The 20752-nt window shown below is 36.1% G+C and overlaps 1 protein-coding gene and 1 pseudogene across 2 annotated transcripts in view; one reads left to right on the top strand and one right to left on the bottom strand.

Annotated features, from left to right (window-relative positions):
- Rpa1 (replication protein A1) overlaps nt 1-20752 on the top strand; it is a 54689-nt gene that overhangs the window by 17440 nt on the left and 16497 nt on the right. For both annotated transcript variants that reach the window (XM_078042626.1, XM_078042627.1), the window contains 3 exons: nt 78-166; nt 14115-14207; nt 19531-19663. In XM_078042626.1, coding sequence (XP_077898752.1) covers nt 78-166; nt 14115-14207; nt 19531-19663 — 315 coding nt within the window. The remainder of the gene's footprint in view (nt 1-77; nt 167-14114; nt 14208-19530; nt 19664-20752) is intronic.
- LOC101967482 (14-3-3 protein theta pseudogene) lies at nt 16419-17752 on the bottom strand (annotated as a pseudogene).

Genomic DNA, 20752 nt, shown 5'->3' on the forward strand with positions numbered 1-20752 from the left:
GGATAAGCTTTTTAAATAGTTTGTCATTTAGAATGCTTCTGAATTTATTCTATCTTGTTTCTATTTTGCCCTTGTAGGAGAGTAGTTATTTTGATGGACTTAGAAGTTTTGAAATCAGCTGAAACAGTTGGAATGAAAATTGGTAATCCAGTGCCCTATAATGAAGGTAAAATGCTCTTTAAAGTTTGTACCCTTAACAGAATAACTCTTTATTGATCCAGGATTCTATTTTATGGATTCAGTTGTTAGTCTTAATAAAATCACAATGATTTGGGGGATCTGGGAACAAGGTTATTCTGCCTTATGTTCAATACTGAAGAAATGATCTATGAAGAAAAAGAAAATGTAACAGACATTCTCTGTAAGATTCAGTTAGAGTAGGCTAAAAAATAACAACTGTCTAGGATGTTATAACAATAGAGGGTATTATAGGATATCTGTAATATTAATGAGAAATGTGTTTTCTTAAGATTAGGGCACATTAATGTTTTTAAAAAGTGAGCCAGGCATGATGGTGCTGTCATAATTGCACACCTGTAACCCCAGAGGCTCAGGAATCTGAGGCAGGAGGATGGGGAGTTCAAAGCCAGCCTCAGCAATTTTGTCATGCTTTTTCTGTTTCTATTGATAATTATAATTGTGGGGGGTTTTGTTTTGTTTTTGTTTGATTAATATAGTGAATAATATTGATTGATTTTTTTTTTTTTAATTCTATACCAACCTGGGATTTCTGGGATAAGTCTGTGTCATTATGATGTACTATTCTTTTTACATATTGTTGGATTTGTTTTTCTAAGTCTACTTGATTTGATTTTGTTTAGAATTTTTGCATATCTCAGAGAGATTAGTCAGTAGTTTTTTGTTTATTAAATCATGGCTGGCTGACTTTGGTATCAGAATAACTCTGATCTCAGAATTGGTTGGAAAGTGTTCCTTCTTAAATTTTCTGAGAGTTTGTATAGAATTAGCATTACTTCTTCCTTAAATATTTAGTAGATAGACTGGGGTTGTAGCTCAGTAGTAGAACACTTGCCTAGCATGTGGAGGCACTGAGTTCAATTCTTAGCACCACATATAAATAAATAAAATACAAGTTCACTGACAACTAAAAAAAAAAAAATTTTTTTTTAATGTTTAGTAGAATTCACCAAAGATACCCAATGTATTTTGTTTGCTTGCTATATATAATATATAAAAAATAGATGGGCATAATACCTTTATTTTTTATTTATTTTTATGTGGTGCTGAGGATCGAACCCAGTGCCTCACATGCAAGTGCTGTACTTCTGAGCTACAACCCTAGCCTTTGTTACTTTTTATGAAAATATTTTTATTTTTTATTTTGTAGTTATAGACAGATAGCATGCCTTTATTTTTTTCTTTTTTTAAATTTTATTTACTTATTTTGTCGTTGTAGATGGACAGAATGCCTTTATTTTATTTGTTTATTTTTATGTGGTGCTGAGACTCGAACCCAGTGCCTCACGCAGGCTAGGCAAGTGCTTTTCCACTGTGCTACAACCCCAGCCCCGAAAAGGTTTTAACTTCTTTTTTTTTTTTAATCTGTTAGGTACAGGGTGATTGAGGTTATCTATTTCTTTTTCTGTGGGCTTTAATAGATTGTATTTTAAGAAATATAGCCATTACATTTGAGTTCTTGAATTTATTGGCCTGTATAAGTTTAAATGTTATAAATACATTAATAATTAGTTAAATAAATTAAAAGGCAGAAAATATCAAATGGATTTATATGTACTTATAAACATACATATATGTAGTTTCATATATAATATTCCCTCATTATTATTTTAGGGTCTGTAGAATCTATGGTGATATCACCTCTCTGATTCCTCATATTGGTAATTTTTTTCTTGTTTTAGTTTTTTTTTTTTCTTTCTTTCTTTCTTTTGTTTTTGTGTGTGTGTGTTGTTGTTGTTGTTGTTGTTGTTTGTTTTGTGGTACCACTGGGGTCTGGTGCATGCTAGGTAAGAGCTCTACCACTGAGCTATATCCCTAGCTCTATGTTCTCTTTATTGTGATCAGTTTAACTAGAGGTTTATGTTATTGATTTGAAAGACCCAACTTTTAGTTTCATTGATTTTTCTGTTACGTTTTCTATTGTAGTGATTTATGATTTTGATCTTTATGTGGTGCTGTTTACATAATATTTTAGATGTCTTTTTTCCTTAAAGTGGAAGCTACATTTACTGAGAGCTTTCTTCTTTCTAATATAGGTTATAGTGTTATAAATTTACCCCTAAATACTGCTCTAACAGATCCAGAAATTCTGGAATGTTACATTCTCATTTTTATTCTGTTCAAGACTGTATTATTTCCATTTTTAATTTCTTTGACTTTGTGGTTTTTACCAAATGTAAAGGTTTTCTAGGGATCTTTTTGTTATTGATATTTAATTTAATTCTGTTGTGGCCAAGCAACATACTTTTATGACTCAAATCCTGTTAAATTTATTTAGTCTTATTTTTATGTCTCAGATTATAGTCTCAGTAAATTATGTGTGTACTTGAAAAAGGTGTATTTTGGTTGTTGGATGGAGTATTTTGTCAGTTAAGTCAAGTTAGTGTAGTTTAAGGTTTCTGTATTCTTTTTTTTTTTTTTTAATATTATTTATTTTTAGTTTTTCGGCAGACACAACATCTTTGTTTGTATGTGGTGCTGAGGATCGAACCTGGGCCGCATGCAGGCCAGGCGATATGCTACCGCTTGAGTCATATCCCCAGGCCGGGTTTCTGTATTCTTAACTGATTTCCTCTTGTTCTATTTTTGAGAGATTCATTTTAGACTCTAGCTACAGTTATAGGTTTCTCTCTTTGCAATTTTTGTTAGCTTTTGCTTCCTACATTTTGAAACTCCATTATTAAGTGTATAAGCATCTAGACCTATTATGTTCTTTTCTGAATTGATTCCTTTATCATGAAATGACTTTCTTTATTCCCAGTGAAAATATGTGCTTTGAAATCTGTTTTAATACAAATAAAGCCACATTAGCTTTTTTAAATTTAGTATTAGCTTGCTATATCTTTTCCTGTCCTTTTATTTGAATCTAGTTTTAAATACATCTAAATATTAAATTTGTATTTTTATAGACAGTATATATGTGGGTCCTACTTTTTGTCCAGTTTGATAATTTCTGCCTTTTAATGGGTTGGGGGTTAGCCTATTTATATTTTGTATAGTTATAACATATAACTTAGTGATATGTTTAGTCTCTCCTTTCTATTTGTCTTTTATTTGTCCTATCTGGTTTTCTTTTTCTTTTTTCTTTATACTTTCTTTTTGGTTGAATATTTTTTATGATTATTTTCTTCTTTACTGGCTTCATTACTATAATTTTTTGTTATTGGTGCTTTAGGGTTTATAGTATGCATTTTAGTTTATCATGGTCTATTGTGGGTGATACTGTACTACTTCATGTATAGTATAGGAATCTCCCTTTTCTTTTCTCCAAACTTTGTATTATGGTTGTCAACAATTTTCCTTTTATCTGTGTAATAAATCCTATAATACATTGCTACTATCTTTTTTAAAAAATGTTTTTAGTTGTAGAATGACACAATATTTTTATTTATTTGGTTTTTATATGGTGCTAAGGATCAAACTCAGTTCCTCATGCATTCAAGCAAGAGCTCTACCACAGAGTGACAACCTCAGCCCCTGTTACTATCTTTGTTTAAGCAGTCAATTATTTTTTAAAAGAGATTTAAATAATAAGAAAAAGTGTCACATATTTACTCATATAGTTGTAATTTCTAGTGCTCTTGATTCCTTTGTGTAGGGCCACTTTTCCAACTGGTATCCTTTCCACTGGTAGTGAATTCTTTGCTTTTTTTGTGTGTGTGGTGCTGGGGATTAAATCCAGGGCCTTGTGCATGCAAGGTAAGCACCCTACTAACTGAGGTATATCTCCAGTCCGAATTCTTTCAGTTTTTGTGTCTGAAAATATTTTCCCTTTGGCTTTCAGAGATATTTTTGCTGAGAATAGAATTCTAGGTAGACAGTTTATTTTCTTTTCAGGACTTTAAAGATGTCATCTTACGTGTATAGTTCCCCTCAATGAATGAACTTTTGTATCATCTTCATTTTTATTCTTCTTTGCTTAACGCTTTTGCTCTCACACTTTTTTAAAAAAAAATTTAGTTGTAGATGGACACAATACCTTTACTTTATTTAATACCTTTACTTTATTTATTTATTGGTTGCCACAGAATCGGACCCAGTGCCTCATCTGTGCTAGGCAAGCGCTCTACTACTGAGCCACAATTCCAGTCCACACTTTCTCTCTTTTTAATTTTTTTAAAAAAATTTTTAGTTGCTGTTGGACACAATACATTTATTTTATTTATTTCTGTTTATGTGGTGCTGAGGATCAAACCCAGAGCCTTGCACATGCTAGGCAAGCACTCTACCACTGAGCCAAAACCCCAGCCCCTCTTTTTTATTTTTACAAGCTCTCACATGCCATTCTGTACACTGAGCTTCACCCCAGTCCTTTCATAGTTTCTCTGGATTAAAGATAAATGAAGTTGAACCCGATAAATTTTGTACTGGAGGCTAACTACATCCTGTCATGGTTATTGTATCTAAAACTTGGTCCTAGGGCTGGGGATGTGGCTCAAGCGGTAGCGCACTTGCCTGGCATGCGTGCGGCCCGGGTTCGAGCCTCAGCACCACATTACAAACAAAGATGTTGTGTCTGCCAAAAACTAAAAAATAAATATTAAAAAAAAAATTTTCTCTCTCTCTTAAAAAAAATATAAAAAAATAAAAATAAAAAAATAAAACTTGGTCCTAGCCTTTGCCTAAGTAGAGTAAAGGAAGGGAAAAGAAACTTGGATTTCAATTCTGAACACAATTACAGAATGGGAGAACGAGGGAATAATTTTAGAGATCAGTTGTTAGGGTAAGGAAGGGACTTGCCGAAAGTCACATGGTGAATTGCTTGAGGAAATGAGTTAGTATTGGTGATTTCCAGCTGAAGCCTCTCTTTCTATTGTATCCAGGACTTTGAGGATTAACCTTCACACCAAACTTTTACCTACTGTAAAAATTATATTTAGGTATGTAGATTGTGTGAGTGAATCCATTATGGGAATGTCAAATAATTGGAAGTTATCATTATTTCATATTAGTATATGTGCCCTTTAAAATGTATAATTTTTTAATTGAAACAATAAAGATGATCAGATTTTTTTTCCAGAACCATTAATTTTTGTTTTAATTTTTAAATATATATATATATATTTTTTTTTTTAAGTATTTTTTAGTTTTAGGTGGACACAGTATCTTTATTTTTTTTTTTTATGTGGTGTTGAGGATCAAACCCAGTGCCCCATGCCCTTGCTGTACACTTCGGCCACAACCCCAGCTTAAATATATGTTTTCTGAAGTCAAAATTATAAAATTATATAGTCAGAGAAATCTTATCCTACTACTGTCTCTACTACCATGTTTTTTTTCTGGCCGCATTTTGTTTGTTGGTACATTATAATTTTACATATTAATGGATTTTTTTGTTACATATTCACACATGGACACAATTTAACAATGTAATTTGGCCAATATCATTCCTTAACACTTTCTTCCTCTGTCCTTCTTTCCCACCCCCTATTCCCTTTCATCTACTAATCCCCTTTGATTTTCATGAGATCCCTGCCCCTGTCCCTTTCCTTTTCCTCTTTCTCTCTCTAGTTTCCACAAATGAGAGAATACATAGAACCCTTGACCTTCTGAGTTTGGCTTATTTTACTTAAAATAATGATCTCAAGTTTCATCTGTTTTCCTGCAAATGATATAATTTTATTTTTCTCTATGGCACTGCTGCCCTTTATAATGATTTATTTTTGTTCTTCATATATTTCTTTATGTAAATATAACTAAGCACAAATATTATATATTATCGTTCGGTACTCCACCTTGCTTACAAGGCAGCATATTATGGCACTATTTTCTCTCTTTTTTTTTTTTTTTTTTTTTTAAAGAAAGTGAGAGAGAGAGAGAGAGAGAGAGAGAATTCTTCAATATTTATTTTTCAGTTTTTGGCGGACACAACATCTTTGTTTGTATGTGGTGCTGAGGATCGAACCTGGGCCGCACGCATGCCAGGCGAGCGCGCTACCGCTTGAGCCACATCCCCAGCCCCTATTTTCTCTCTTTTTTTCCCTTTACTTTTCTATTTTAGGATAAGGTCTTGCTAAGTTGTAAAGTTGATCTTCAACTTGTAATCACTTGAACTTGTAATCAACCTCCTGAGTCACTGGGATACAGGTATACATTACCACACCCTCTTTTTTATCCTCTTATAAACCGTTTTTAAAAAGTTTTTAACCTAAAGATATTTCCTTATATATGTTGCAGCATTTTTTTTCTTTTTTTCTAAATTAAGTATTTGTGTGGCTTTTCCATAATTTATTTAATCATCCCTTTATTGAAAGACACTTGGATTACTTCCATGCTTTGGCTATTAAAACAGTGCTATAAATGTCTGAAACCTTGGGTTTGATCTCTTGCACCTTAAGAAAGAAGAAACATTACTACAGTGAACAATTTCATACATAGGCCCGTATATGAACTCAAGGGATTTGGTTGCCACAGATGAGATAACTGAGTTAACTGTTAAATGTATCTGGTTGGTAAATACAATTAGATATTCTACTTCATATCAGATAGTATCATTTTTATATTCCTACCAGAAGTACACAAAAATATTGGTTTCTTCATAGCCATGCCAAGATAGTATACTATTAATATTTTGAATTTTTACAAATTTGATAGATGAAAAATGGTATCTAGGTGTAGTTTTAATATGTATTCTGAGCAAGATCAGCATAAATGTTTAAGCACCTTGTTGGTTTTATTTTTGTTTTTCTATGGCGTGGCTATTCTTATTGCCCATTTTTCTTTTGGGTTGTTTGCCTTCTCAATTTCTAAGAGTTCTTTAAAAAGTAGGGGGTATGAGTTCATAACCCACTTGATTCTAATGTATGAAATATGATATGTCAAGAGCTTTGTAATGTTGTGAACAATTAATAAAAAAAAAAAAATAGGGGGTATGGGTGAGGTGGCACATACCTGTAATCCCAGTGACTAGAAGGCGAGGATCACAAGTTCAAAACCAACATTGGCAGTTTAGCAAGAGTGTATCTCAAAATAAAAACAAAAAAAGACTACAAACTCCAGTGCCAAAATAAAAGTAGGGGAATTATAAAAAGAAAAGAAAAAGTAGAGGATCTAGTCCTTTGTCTCTAATATGAATTGTAGAGCCTTTTGACTGATTTGCTTATGGTGTTTTTATTTTGCTATGTGGTAAGGTTTTTATTTTTTTAATGTAATTGGATTTGCCAATTATTTTTTATGACTTCAGGATTCTGAGCCATAATTAGAAATGTCTTCCTCACTCCAAAGTTATTAAGGCATTAGCTCATGTCTTATTCTAGTACTTGCACATTTTAGTTTTTACATTTAAATCATCCAGGCTGCTTCTGTCTTACTGTTGTGATTTCTTAACTGGTGCTATTATTGGCTTTACTTTCATATAATTTGAAAAATTTGTAGGTTTGCTCTGTCCTAGTTTCTCTAAATTAAAGATACAGCTTTTATGTGGTATGTGTGTGTATTCACATATGTGAACATACATAGGGTAGCTTTGTGTTTTTATTGCTTTGTATGGTTTTTAGGAAAAGTGGCAAGATTTTGGAACTAGGCCATCACCATGCTCTTCCCAGTAATGGAACCTGATGGATATTTTTACTTACACAAATAGTAGTAATTTGGTGCTTTAAATTGGAGAGGGAAAACTGGAACTTACCAGGTAAAGTGCCAAATAATTAAATTAGAATATCACATTTATTTTGCAATAATAAAGTTTTATTGAGATGAGCACATTGGTTATCACATTCTCAGCTTTTAGAAAGAGTGCTAAGGTAAAGCAATAGTTAGCATCCCTGGTGAAATCATTGAGTGCAGCAGGGGCAGGGAAGTGTGCCTGTAGCCAACTTTTATCACCATTGGCCAGGTTTCTAATGCTTTTTATGTTGTATTTAATTGAATGGTTACTCTGGACATTTTATGATTCGGGGCAAAAGTGTTTGTGATAAAGATGGAGATGGAAATGCTGAAAAATAATTATTGCTTGAAGTCAGATCTATAGCTGTGGAAAAATACTTCCTTTGTCTCAATATCCAGTTTAACGGCCCTTCCCTTTCTTCAGAGTCTGTAAAAGTGCACAAGGATAGGAAAATATTTTGCTGTTCAGAATTATTATAGAATTGTTACTAGATCAATGACATTGTTGGGCCATGATGGAATATTGTTACAGCTGCCTTGTAGTATATTCACAGTAATGGTTTCTAATTTTCTATTGTGAAAGTAAGGAAATTTGTGTTAGTAGGCAGAGAACTAAAATCAGATTTTTATATCCTCCCAGTACATAATCCTGAACCTGTTACTTGTCAGGTGACCAGTAAAATTGGTTGACTAAATCAAGCCCAGAAATAAGCAGGATTCCAAAATGTGCATTGAAATTTAAAATACGCATGTATAGTACTATTACTAGATTAAGTAGAGATGATTACAGAATTTCTGAAGTGTAAGAAATAAAGCTTCAAACAATTTATACTTCACATAATACTGAATTGGATTATTTTAAATCTTTCATACTTACCACTAAATTTTGTCAGTGTATATGCTTGTGTATAAATTCTCTGTACAGATATACTGTTGCTAATAATATTGTACTTAAGTATACTATACAATTCTTTTTAAAAAATTATTTAGTTTATTCACTTTAGTTATTGATGAGCCTTTGTTTTTTCATTTATATGTGGTGCTGAGAGTCGAACCCAGTGCCTTACACATTCAAGGCAAGCGCTCTACCACTGAGCCACAACACCAGCCCCAATTCTTAGATATTAATATTTTATTACTGACATTAGTTGGAATTCTTTTCAGACTGATTTTGTCTATTTTGTGTAAACAGAAAATTATAATTATGATATTTATTCTTTGTAGTTGGTATTAAGAAAGTACTTGCTGGGGCTGGGGCTGGGGTTGTAGCTCAGTGGTAGAGCACCTGCCTGGCACATGAAGGGCTCTGGGTTCGAGATCCTCAGCACCACATGTAAATCAATAAAATAAAGGTATTATGTCCAACTACAACTAAAAAATAAATATTAAAAAAAAAAAAAGAAAGAAAGTACTTGCTGGTAAAAGTTGTGATTTTTGTTGTTCTGTATACTCCATTAGCTATAAGCTATTTTTTCTCTGCTCATGACTCACCTACTATTATAATAGATAATAAAAATGATAAGTGTGAGTGCAGGTAAATCAAGGCATCTGGTTTTTTTTTTTTTTTTCACTAAGCCACATCCCCAGCCCTTTTTATTTTTTATTTTGAGACAGGGTTTCTCTAAATTGCTTAGGTCTCACTAAGTTACTAAAGCTTCAGCCTATGGAGTCACTGGGATTACAGGTGTCTACCACCAGGCATGGCTAAAGAGTCTACTTTTAAATATTTCCTTTCTGTGTCAGAGCCAATGATGTGAAAACCAGCGCAGATCAAGAGTCTAAGAATTATAATGTTGATCCATCTTATTGTAATGGTTTGATTTGCAGGTGGCATAAAGCAGAAGATTATCAGAAACTGAGTTTCAACATTACTGTTGTGCAGTATAATTTTGATTTTTAGAAAGATTGCACTTTAGCTGAGTTTAAACTGATATATGTGAGGTCTTGTGAGCAGCTGCTCTGTCGCAGTGCATCAGTTGAGGGGTTGCTATTTAGAATGCACCAAGATTCTTACTATCCATTTGTTTGGGGCTGTTTCTTATCCCAGATTTGCAAGTGTGGTTCAAAGCAGGCAGGAGTTAAGAATTGCTCTTTTGTTGGGCCCGTAATCCCAGTGGCTCAGGAGGCTGAGGCAGGAGAATTGTAAGTTCAAAACCAGCCTCAGTAATTTAGTGAGGGCCTAAGCAACTCAGTGAGACACTGTATCTAAATAAAATATTTTAAAAGGGGATGTATATATGTATGTATAAATAAATAAATAAATGTGCTATTAAGCCTATTAGTAGCTTTTCCTGATTACCAGACATGGTTATTAGTTATGTTCTATATAATTAGACTTATTAATGCCAGGACTAGTTGTTTAAAATTTGAATTTAACTCATGCCTATAATCCCAATGACTAGGGAGGCTGAGGCAGGAGAATTGCAAGTTCATAACCAACCTAGACGATTAAGCAAGACACTGTCTCAAAATAAAAAGGACTAGGAATGTAGTTTGATGATAGAGTGCCTTGGATTCAGTCCCAAATAACACACACACACATACCCCTCCCCCCCTCCCCCTCCCTCTCCCTCTCCCTCCCCCTCTCTCTCTCTCTCTCTCTCTCTCTCTCTCTCTCTCTCTCTCTCTCTCTCCCCTCTCCCTCTCTCCCCCCGCCCCCGCGGTTAACTGCATATAGTGATGTGCATGGACATACATAAACCTGAACTCAAGATTAGGTTTACTCTTCCCAGCTGTGTGACTTTGGGTACTTCATTTACATATCTAACTTAGTTTTCTTATCTTTTTAAAAGGTATAGTACTGTCTACATCATAGTACTAATACTTCCTGGAATAATGCACTTGACCTTGAACCTGGTGCATAGTAAACCCTCAGAAAATGGTAGCTATTATTAAATGGAGACTTGCTAGATGTTTCATCGGATCTTAATAATCCAAGGGTTATGCCAGATTCGGTGGCACGCGCCTGTAGTCCCAGCTACTTGGAAGGCTGAGGCAAGAGGATCACAAATTCAAGGCTAGCCTGGATAACTTAGTAAGACTGTGTCTGAAAATAAATTTTTTTTTTAAAGTTTGGGGATATAGGTCAGTGGTAGAATGCCTGCCTAGCATGTGGGAGGCTCTCGGTGGATTCCTTAGTACTGCTTAAATAAATAAATGTTAAGACTGTATATCATTGCTATACTTATATTATGGTAACATTAATTTTAGATCACATATTAAAATGTAAAAAATGTGCTTTTTAGAATAGGTAACTAAGTAATTTACATTTAGTTCTTTTTTTAATTTAATTTTTTAATTGTGGATGGACACAGACTTTTGTTTATTTTTATGTAGTGCTGAGGATCAAACCCAGTGCCTCATACATGCTAGGCGAGCGCTCTGCCACTGAGTAGTTCGTTCTTCCTTTTTTTTTTTCTTTTATTTATTTAGTTATTTATTTTTTCGGAAGACGTGGTCTTGCTATGTTGCCCAGGGTAGTCTCAAACTCCTGGGCTTAAGCAGTCCTCCTGGCTCAGCCTCCCCTAAGTATGGGGTACTATGAGTACATGCACAGCACCTGGCTACTTGACCATTTTTAAGTGCATAACTCAGTGACATTAAATCTGCTCACACTTTTGTTCTTTTATCACCACTCTCTATTCCAGAACTTTCATCTTCCCCAACTAAAACTCCATACACACTCAACTCCCAGTTCCCACTCCTATTCATACCTGGTAACCACCCCTTTTTTTGTGGGGGTGGGGGGTACCAGGAATTGAACAAGGGGCACTCAACCACTGAGCCACATCCCGAACCCTATTTTGTATTTTTTTAGAGACAGGGTCTCACTGAGTTGCTTAGTGCCTCACTAAGTTGCTGAGGCTGGCTTTGAACTCTTGATCCTCCTGCCTCAGCCTCCGGAGCCGCTGGGATTACAGGTGTGAGCCACTGTGTCCAGCCCTGGTAACCACTCTTATACTTTGCTTTTCTATATTTGACTATTTCCACTTCCTCCTAAGAGTCAAGTTATCTTTTTTAATTTTACTTTTTTTTTTTTTTTTTGGTACTAGAGGTTGAACCCAGGGGTGCTTTACCCCTGAGCTACATTCCCAACCCTTTATTATTATTATTATTATTTTTGAGACAAGGTCCTGCTAAATTGCTTAGGGCTTCACTAAATTGCTGAGATTAGCCTCAAATTTGCAGTCCTTCTGCCTCAGCCTCCGATCCCAATCCCTAAATTGCTGGGATTAAAGGCATATGCACCTGTAATCCCAGTGGTTTGGGAGGCTGAGACAAGAGGATCGCAGATTCAAAGATAGCCTCAGCAAAGGTGAGGCATTAAGCAACTCAGTGAGACCCTGTCTCTAAATAAAATACAAAACAGGGATGTGGCTCAGTGGTTGAGTGCCCCTCCCTGAGTTCAATCCCTGGTACCAAAAAAAAAAAAAAAATGGCATATACACCATTGCACCATGCCTGGCTCAGTTACATTTTTATAGAAATTGAATATGTGTAATCAGCAAAAACCAGTGTTGTTTCCTGTTCCACCAGTATGTGAGGCAGCAGACAAAACCCTGAGAAAGGGACATTTTTTTTTCCATATTTTTAATTGGTGCATTATAATTACACTTAATATTGGGATTCATTTTTACATATTGGTACATGCACATAATAGAATTTGGTCAGTATTGTTTCCTAGCATTTTCCCTTACCCTCCTCTCCTCCCTGGTCCCTGAGAAGGAAAGGGACTTTTTAGATTGTTTAGATAGTTTAGTCATTTTTGAGACTATATAGAAGAAAGGGAGGAACTGGGGTGGGAGATAGTAGGGGTTTGTATTTTATGGTTTCATTTTTAAGTGTTTAATCTTTATTTTTTTGGCATGTATTTTATGAAGCAGGTAAAGATAGTTCTTCCCCCAACCAATTCAGTACTAATTACTGAGTAACTCATCTTTTCCCTACTAATTTTTTCAAAAGTTTCATTTAAGAATTTAAAACTGTTTTCTTCACAAGACACATTGTTAAAGGAGACAGTTCTCCCATGCTGTTTCTATGACACTTTTGTAAATTCAGAGATAATGGAAAAGCTAAAAAGTAAGCATGAAAATTTGTGTCAATAATCTAGGTCCTTTTTCTATGTAAATAAGATCTCAATTTTTCTCTCCATAGGAAGAACTAAAGAATAGTTCTATTTAACCTTTTTCATTTTATGCTAGGTTTATTGTACTCTAATGACACAGTTATGTCTCATTTAGCTATACCGCTTAATCATAATAGTGGCAGAAGTAAATTAAATCAGTATGTAACATGCCCATTTGAATTAGGACCTTGGGAAGTCCAACAGGAACTTGAACCCAGCAAGTTGAAGAAGGCAAAGACAGAGTGGCAAATGAGGAGCTTTGCTAGCTATGTCACTATTAATGTTTTAATACACTCTAGGACATTTTTCTGAGCTGCCCTTGTGTGCTGCAAGCACTCTTGGTGAGCAGCCCAGATGAAGTTGACTTCTATCTTGAAGCCAATTACAAAGGCAAAATCAAATTCCATGAATCTAATATTTTAAAGCATGGGACATGTTTTACCATTTTAACATTCTTCAACTTCATAAACATTTGTATAAAGGGCAAGGGGCAAATTCTTATTTTCTGCTTGAGGGACATGTTCATTTTCCCTCCTCTCCTTTTAATCTTCCTGTTTTCTTGACACAACTGCTTCTGAACTCCATTCTCATCTCTCCCTGCTGTGACAGTTCACTAGCGCTTCACGGTACCTAAGACTCTTTCAACTCTTATTTTCCGCCAACTGTCAGAAGCGAAATAAGGTTGCTTTGGGAGGGAAAGGGGAGAGTCCTTTCTGAATGTCTCCTTTTCCTTTGAAGCAGGAACACTTCAGAGACAATTGAACTGCTTTTAGATTTTCCTACCACCCAGCCTTTTCTTCTGATAGATCCTGCCATGAACACACGATTCTGTTGATGACATCTATTTGTTGCTATGGAAATAGTGGTAGTGTCACAGATTCAGCCCAGTAACTTTACTGCAGGTTCTTGCAGGAGAAATGGGCAAGGCTTTAGGGGAGAACCTCATTAAAACTGAAAGCCATCAATTATGAGCAGGTGAAAGGTAAATGGAGCTAACCTTTTCTACAAGGAAAACAAAAAGCGAACCCCTAGCAAATTCACCACATGCATTTGAATGCCCCAGCATGAATTCTGACCTATGAGAAATAATAAATTTACACTCTCTTGGAGTATTTTTTATACTTAAATTTAAGTCTCTTAGCTCAAATTATTTGCACTAAAATGGCCTTTCCCTTTTGAATTTCAGGACAAGGGCAGCAGCAAGTAGTTCCTTCCCCTGTCTCAGCAGTCAGTGCACCAACCAGCAAGCCCCAGCAACAGAATGGGAGCTCGGGAGTGGGTAAGATTGCCATGTGTTGGACGTGTGTTGTTTATGTATGTCAGGTTTTTTAATGCCTTAAAAGTTACTCTGGACTGAAGTATATTTCTCAAATGCCATTCATGATACAGTAGTTGTGAAAAATAATTGCAATTCTTATTGTAGAGCATGTGGTTGAAAAAATGAAAGTCTTTGAAAGATGCTTAATAATATGTCTTTTCTTATCAGAATCATATACCCTTCCCAGTTCATCTGGTGGTTTCTCACATCTTTATGTTTTACACCCTCTGCTTGTGAATTTGCATACCTTTTAAATTCATGCCTTTTAATGATCTAGGATACACTTATTAAATTTGGCTTGTCTCTCTCCAAGTTTCTCAGTTTGGGATCTCCTGAGTATTTGTTGTTTGCTTGAAGACAAAATCATTTATATTGGTCATAGGTTCTGCTTCTCAGTCTCATGGATGAAAAATCATTTCTCCTTTTAATTTTCTCTTCAGCAAGTCCTGAGAGGCCCTGATGGAATTATTTTATTTACTGTTTGGCCTTTGTTTTAGGGACTACTTGCTCTGGAAGTCAATAGTGAGACTTAACACTTTGTAGAATGTGGTTGGATTTATTTTTAGAAGTTTCTTTTTCTGTCACAACATCACCTACACCTCTTCTTCTCTTCCCTTCCATTATTAGTTTCTATTTTTCAATGCAGGATTCTGAGAACAGCAGGGTTAAGACATCACTGATGTTTCTGTGAAACTTTTAGGACATACTACTTTTCTCCTTTGGTCTTTGTTGTTTTTATCTATTATCTACCTTGTAATATCTGTGTATCTCTCATCTATCTGTCTCCCTTTTATTAGTGGATCTACTAATACACAGCTGTCAAATTATGGACTGTTGAAGGGGTAGTGGAATAGATTATCCAAAATACTAAATAACCGCAAAAGCCTCTTCCTTAGACTGAAATATAAATAATACAGAATTTATTCTTCTCCCTACACAGATTCATCTTTCCATCTATCTATTGAATTACATTGAAATTTATTTATTTATTTATTATAGAATATAATTTTATTTTATGTTACTCTGCTATTACATAGGGCATAACCTTTTTTTAAAAAAAGATCTTTCTTGATATGGACACAATGTCTTTATTTATTTTCATGTGGTGCTGAGGATCCAACCCAGTGCCTCAGATGTGCAAGGCAAGCGCTCTGTCGCTGAGCTACAACCCCAGCCTCATAGGACATAACAGTTTCACAGGCTTTTTGGGGACTACAGTCAATGATTAGCAACACACAATAGTGGTCCAACTCTCTAAAGGATAATCACTAGACAAACTGGATACCCTCTCACAAGTGCTCAGATCTGCATGGAAATGTACTAAAGTTTTAGACTTGGACTTGCGTATGGAAATGCATGGAAATGTACTAAAGTTTTAGACTTGGACTTGTGTACTTTTATTTCCCCTTTCTAGAATATTAAGAAATGACATGTACTTTAATTTGCCAAAAGCAATGCTTGTATTCTGGCAGCAACATGCTACTTCTATTACATAGTAAAGTGAATACCAGAACTACAAAGGCAGGAAGTGTAAGTGAATTTTTACTGGGAAGGGAAATTGTCAACTTAAACAGCAGCAAATGATGAGTGAATAAGGAAACTCCCTATTATCACAGATAGACATGACCTTCACAACATGGGATATAGGAGACATTTAAATTTGTCTCACACACACACACACACACACACACATACACACGCGCGTGCGCGCGCGCTACCCTCCCCCCCCCCCCCCAGCAGTCAGGAAATGTCAAGTGCTTTGCTATTCGATCTAATAGTTCTGGATTCCTGCTAAAAAGGAAAAACAGTAAGAGTATAGAAAGGTTGCTTACTGGGCTGGGGATATAGAGTTGGTAGAGTGCTTGCCTTGCTTGCACAAGGCCCTGGGTTCAATCCCCAGCACCACAAAAGAAAGAGAGAGAGAGAGAGGTTACTTATTGAAAGGAAAGCCTTAAAGAAGAACAAGGAAGGAAATGTAGAAATTAAGAAGTCATTTAGAACACTCTTTAAATTGCAATTAACTACATTTTCCTATCTTCACATAATACAAAACATAGCTACCTCTACCTGTAGAACTGGCTCAGATTACTCAAATACCACATACATTTTTAGTCTTCTACTAAGTGTTTGGAATTAATTATATTTATATGAAATGAAGCTATTAATACTTTTCTACAGCAGTAACTGCACACCAGGAAAGCCAAGACAAACACAAATCAAGGAATGAGTCTTCCCAAAGCTGTAGTGTGAAAAGACTGTAAACAGTTGATTCCATACACATGAATGGGTTTCTTTGCTGTAGGAAATCCAAGTGGAATAAGGAATGGAGATGTGTAAAAAGATTTCTTGAAAGAAGTATTAAAAAGAAAATTCTCTCTCTTTTTTTTTTTCTCTCTCTTTAAAAAGAAAAAGAAAGAAGAAGGATAACACCCTGTTTGCATTTAGTTTTCAGCCCCTTCTGCTACATCAATTCTTCTCCTGCCCTGTCTGATATTCATAATGTTAAGTTGTCTCAAGCAACTGCATGACGAGGGTGCTGTCCTTGTATGAGTCTTCAGTGTATCAAGTTCTTCAATGACCTCATCAAAAGCTGTTTAGCCAGTGTGCAGGCAAGCTCTAGGTTATTAAGGTTCTCATAGTAAAATACAGAAAAGTTAAGAGCCAGCCCCAGGGGGCTGGGGATGTGGCTCAAGCGGTGGTGCGCTCGCCTGGCGTGCGTGCGGCCCGGGTTCGATCCTCGGCGCCACATGCCAACAAGGATGTTGTGTCTGCCGAGAACTAAAAAATGAATATTAAAAATTCTCTCTCTCTCTCTCTCTCTCTCTCTCTCTCACTCTCTCTTTAAAAAAAAAAAAAAAAAAAGAGCCAGCCCCAGGCTGATTTGGTGTGTGGGTTGCATCTCTTATCTCTTTCTTGCTTATATCAAATGCCTTTTGATGAGCTCCTTGGGAATTATCTATAGTTTGTTTTCGATCATCACCAAATACAACTTCAGCAACATACCGGAAGTAATCTCCTTTCATTTTCAGATAGAAGACCTTACTCTCTCAATTAGTTGCATTGGCTATTAAATACTTATCCAACAATTCCAGCACTGTGGTGCAGATGGACCTCAGCTCTGACTCCACTTTCTCCTGATAGCCCTTAATAAGCTGCAACTTCTTGGAGGTGTTAGTCTTCTGCTCAGTGCTCGAGATGACCCTCCAGGCTGACCTGTGGCCCCCTGAACACGTTTTTGTAGGCCACCAAGAGCCAGTTGCGCTCCTTATTGGACAGCTCATGCCCTGCTCGCTCACAGCCTTCATGCAGGTGGTTGTGTCGTCGTAGTGCTTGGCCTGCTCGGCCTGCTCAGTCAGCTTGGCCTTCTGGGTCAGCTGGGTCTTCTCCTTGGCACAGGGACCGAGGCTGGGGGCAAGGCCAGTGAGGACGAGCGCCAGCCCTGATGGGGAGTTCTCCTCCTCTAGAGCTTCTGGTCCCCTCGCACCTGCAACTCGAGTCTTGAAATTTATTTATAAAGATTATTTAATATACTCTACATTGGATAGTGAGTTACATGTGTACTGAGGGGTGGCTACCTAGCATACAAAAATTAGGTGGAGCTAGGTGTGGTGGTGCAAGGTAATCCCAGTGGCTCAGGGGGTGGAGGCAGGAGGATCTCAAGTTCAAAGCCAGCTCAGCAATTTAGCCAAGCGCTAAGCAACCCAGTGAGACCCTGTCTCTAAATAAAATACAAAATAGGGCTGGGGGTGTGGCTCAGTAGTCAGGTGGCCCTGAGTTCAATCCCTGGTACCGCCCCACCCCCCAAGAAAAAATAATTGGGTGGAAAAAATTGGATGAATGGATGCTTATGAGTGTAATAAAATTGTGTATTTTATATTGTATATGTACATACACATACATATATTCTGTCATATATGTGTATTTCCTAACATCATCTTAAGATCATTATGACTGCTGTGTATGTGTTTATCTCTCCTGACTCCCCAGTTAGAATAGGGAATTTTAGGATCTGGGCCATTCCTGTGTGTATTTCTCACTAAGTGCCACAAATACTTAGAATAGTGTGTGCATGCTGTGGAAACTCAGTAAATAAATGGTGAATTTATATTTTTAGCCAAATTCTATTCGGAAGAAACATTTTGGTATAAAATGTAGGAGATCATTGAACTAAATTAGGTTTTCTGAATAGGAGGTTGAAGCTTTAGAGATGCAATGTGTATATAAAGAAACTCATCTAATACTGCAGGGCAGCCACACAGGCTTGGGCAAGGCTTCACAGGACCACTCACCTATGTTGCTTATTTGTTTTTTGGTACTGGAGATCAGCCCAAGAGTGCTCTACCACTAAGCTATATCCCCAGCCTTTTTTTTCTTTTTTTCTTTTTAATTTTGGGAAAGGGTCTTGAACTTGCATTTCCAGTTCTTCTACCTCAGTCTCCTGAGTCACTAGGGTTACAGGTATGTGCCACCCACTTACCTATCTTGACCAAAAACTGATTCTTGCCTTTTGCTAACTAAATGGCACCCTATAGACTTTGTTCTAGACTCTTTCTTCCTGTGGTGGTGTTTTGAGCTGATGCATTTGTGATAGGTGTCCTTCACCTCCCACATTTGTCGTCATCTTCTTTTTTTCTTTTAAAAACATTTATTTAGTTGTAGATGAACACACAGTATCTTTATTTATTTTTATGTTGTGCTGATTGAACCTAGTACCTCACCATTGTGAGGAAAGCACTTTACCACTGAGCTATAGCCTCAGCCCCCCACATTTGTCTTCTAGATCCTTTACCATCTAGTCTTTCTTTTTGCGGGGAGGAGGGCGGTGCTGGAGGTAGAACTTATGGTGTGTCTCATACTGGATTAGTGAGCTATATCCTTAGCCCCTGCTTTTCTTTTCTTATGAGACTAATGACTTGCCATTAGTTTTCCCAGTCAAGAAAGTTGATTTTCTTTCTCTGGCCCATTATCTTGACCATTGATGCAAGGGAAAGTTTTTGGAGGGTGAATCTCAGAAAGTGTTTTGTGCATATATTACCATTGTTATCTTCACCTTAGGGCTTAAATCAGCAGATGGATTCCTGAACTACTGTGTGCTCATCCTTCCTTCCAAATGGCTTTCCTGGCCTCTTGTTTCAGTCTGTCTGATTGCATATCTCTCAGACACTGTAAAGGAAAAACTTTGCCTTTCATTTTATATAATTTGACAATGGTACATCAGCAATAAGAATTATTATAAAACTTTATTATAAAAGTTCAATTAAATCATTTTTTTGTGTTTGTAAAGGTTCTACTGCATCTAAGGCTTTTGGTGCTCCAAAGACATTTGGAAAACCTGGAGGAACCAGCCTATCATATCCTTCTGGGGGGACGCAGTCCAAAGTGGTACCCATTGCCAGCCTCACCCCTTACCAGTCCAAGTGAGTTGATGCATAGGTCAAGTACAGAATGTAGTTACAAAACGGTATAGGAAGTTACAGTCACCACACATAGAGTGGATTTCTTTATTCTGAGGGGAAGAGAGTACAAATTACAACAAACTTTAACTTTTCTGTCAAAAAGAATAACATAAACAGCAATCTGCCATAGCCTGTGAGGTTTCATTCATTTCTGAAGAATTTAAAATTTAAAATATTTACTGCTTGAAGAATAGATCATTAGGCTTGTGAATAAAAATAAATATTTGTGCTAATTCAGAAGGCATTTTATCTTATATAAGTAAGTGACTTTTGGTCTAAAAATTGTTGCTATAATTTAGTTTGGCTAAGATAATCTGTACTGTTTGTATTAATCACATAAATATACCCTGAACATGTATTTGTTTTATGTGACTTTTTTTTCCATTGAAAATTAGTTCTTTTTCTAGAATTCTTTCAGATATGCATTTATTTATTCTTCAATATTTGGTAATATAGATAAAATTAATTCCTCTGTGAAATTGTAAGTAAGGAACCCAGTATGCCCAGCACCTGCTTTTAAGATGGGTACTAGGCTTGGGTCTTGTCTCTTGGGCCCTGCCCCTCTCTCCCTTCTTTTTTGTTCATCCTAGAAGTGGTGATGGAACCAGGGGCACTCTACCAATGAACTGTACCCATATCCTTTTTGATTTTGTATTTTGAGTCAAAAGTCTCACTAAGTTGGGGGACTGATCTCAAATTTGTTATATTCCTTATTTAGCTTCCTGAGTTGCTAGGATTATGGGAATATGCCACCACGCCCAGCTTAATGGGTTTTTTCAAGGTCATACAGCTTCAGTGTGTTTTCTTTTGGTGGTCCACAGACACAATGTTCTGTGGCTTATGTTTATAATTGGCATGCATTAGAAAGGGAGTTTGATACCGGTTATATCAGTTCCCAAAAGTGAAAATAGTGGCAAAATGTAATTGCTGGTATTACTGCATTTTTTAGCTTAGATCCTTCCATTAAGGGAAGATTGTTGCCTTGGTGATGGCTTTTGGAGAAGGCAGAGAGTTTATACATTTACTTACTTGACAGAAGAATGATTTAGT

This window comes from Ictidomys tridecemlineatus, chromosome 3 (genome assembly GCF_052094955.1).
Source record: "Ictidomys tridecemlineatus isolate mIctTri1 chromosome 3, mIctTri1.hap1, whole genome shotgun sequence".
In the NCBI taxonomy this organism is placed as follows: domain Eukaryota; kingdom Metazoa; phylum Chordata; class Mammalia; order Rodentia; family Sciuridae; genus Ictidomys; species Ictidomys tridecemlineatus.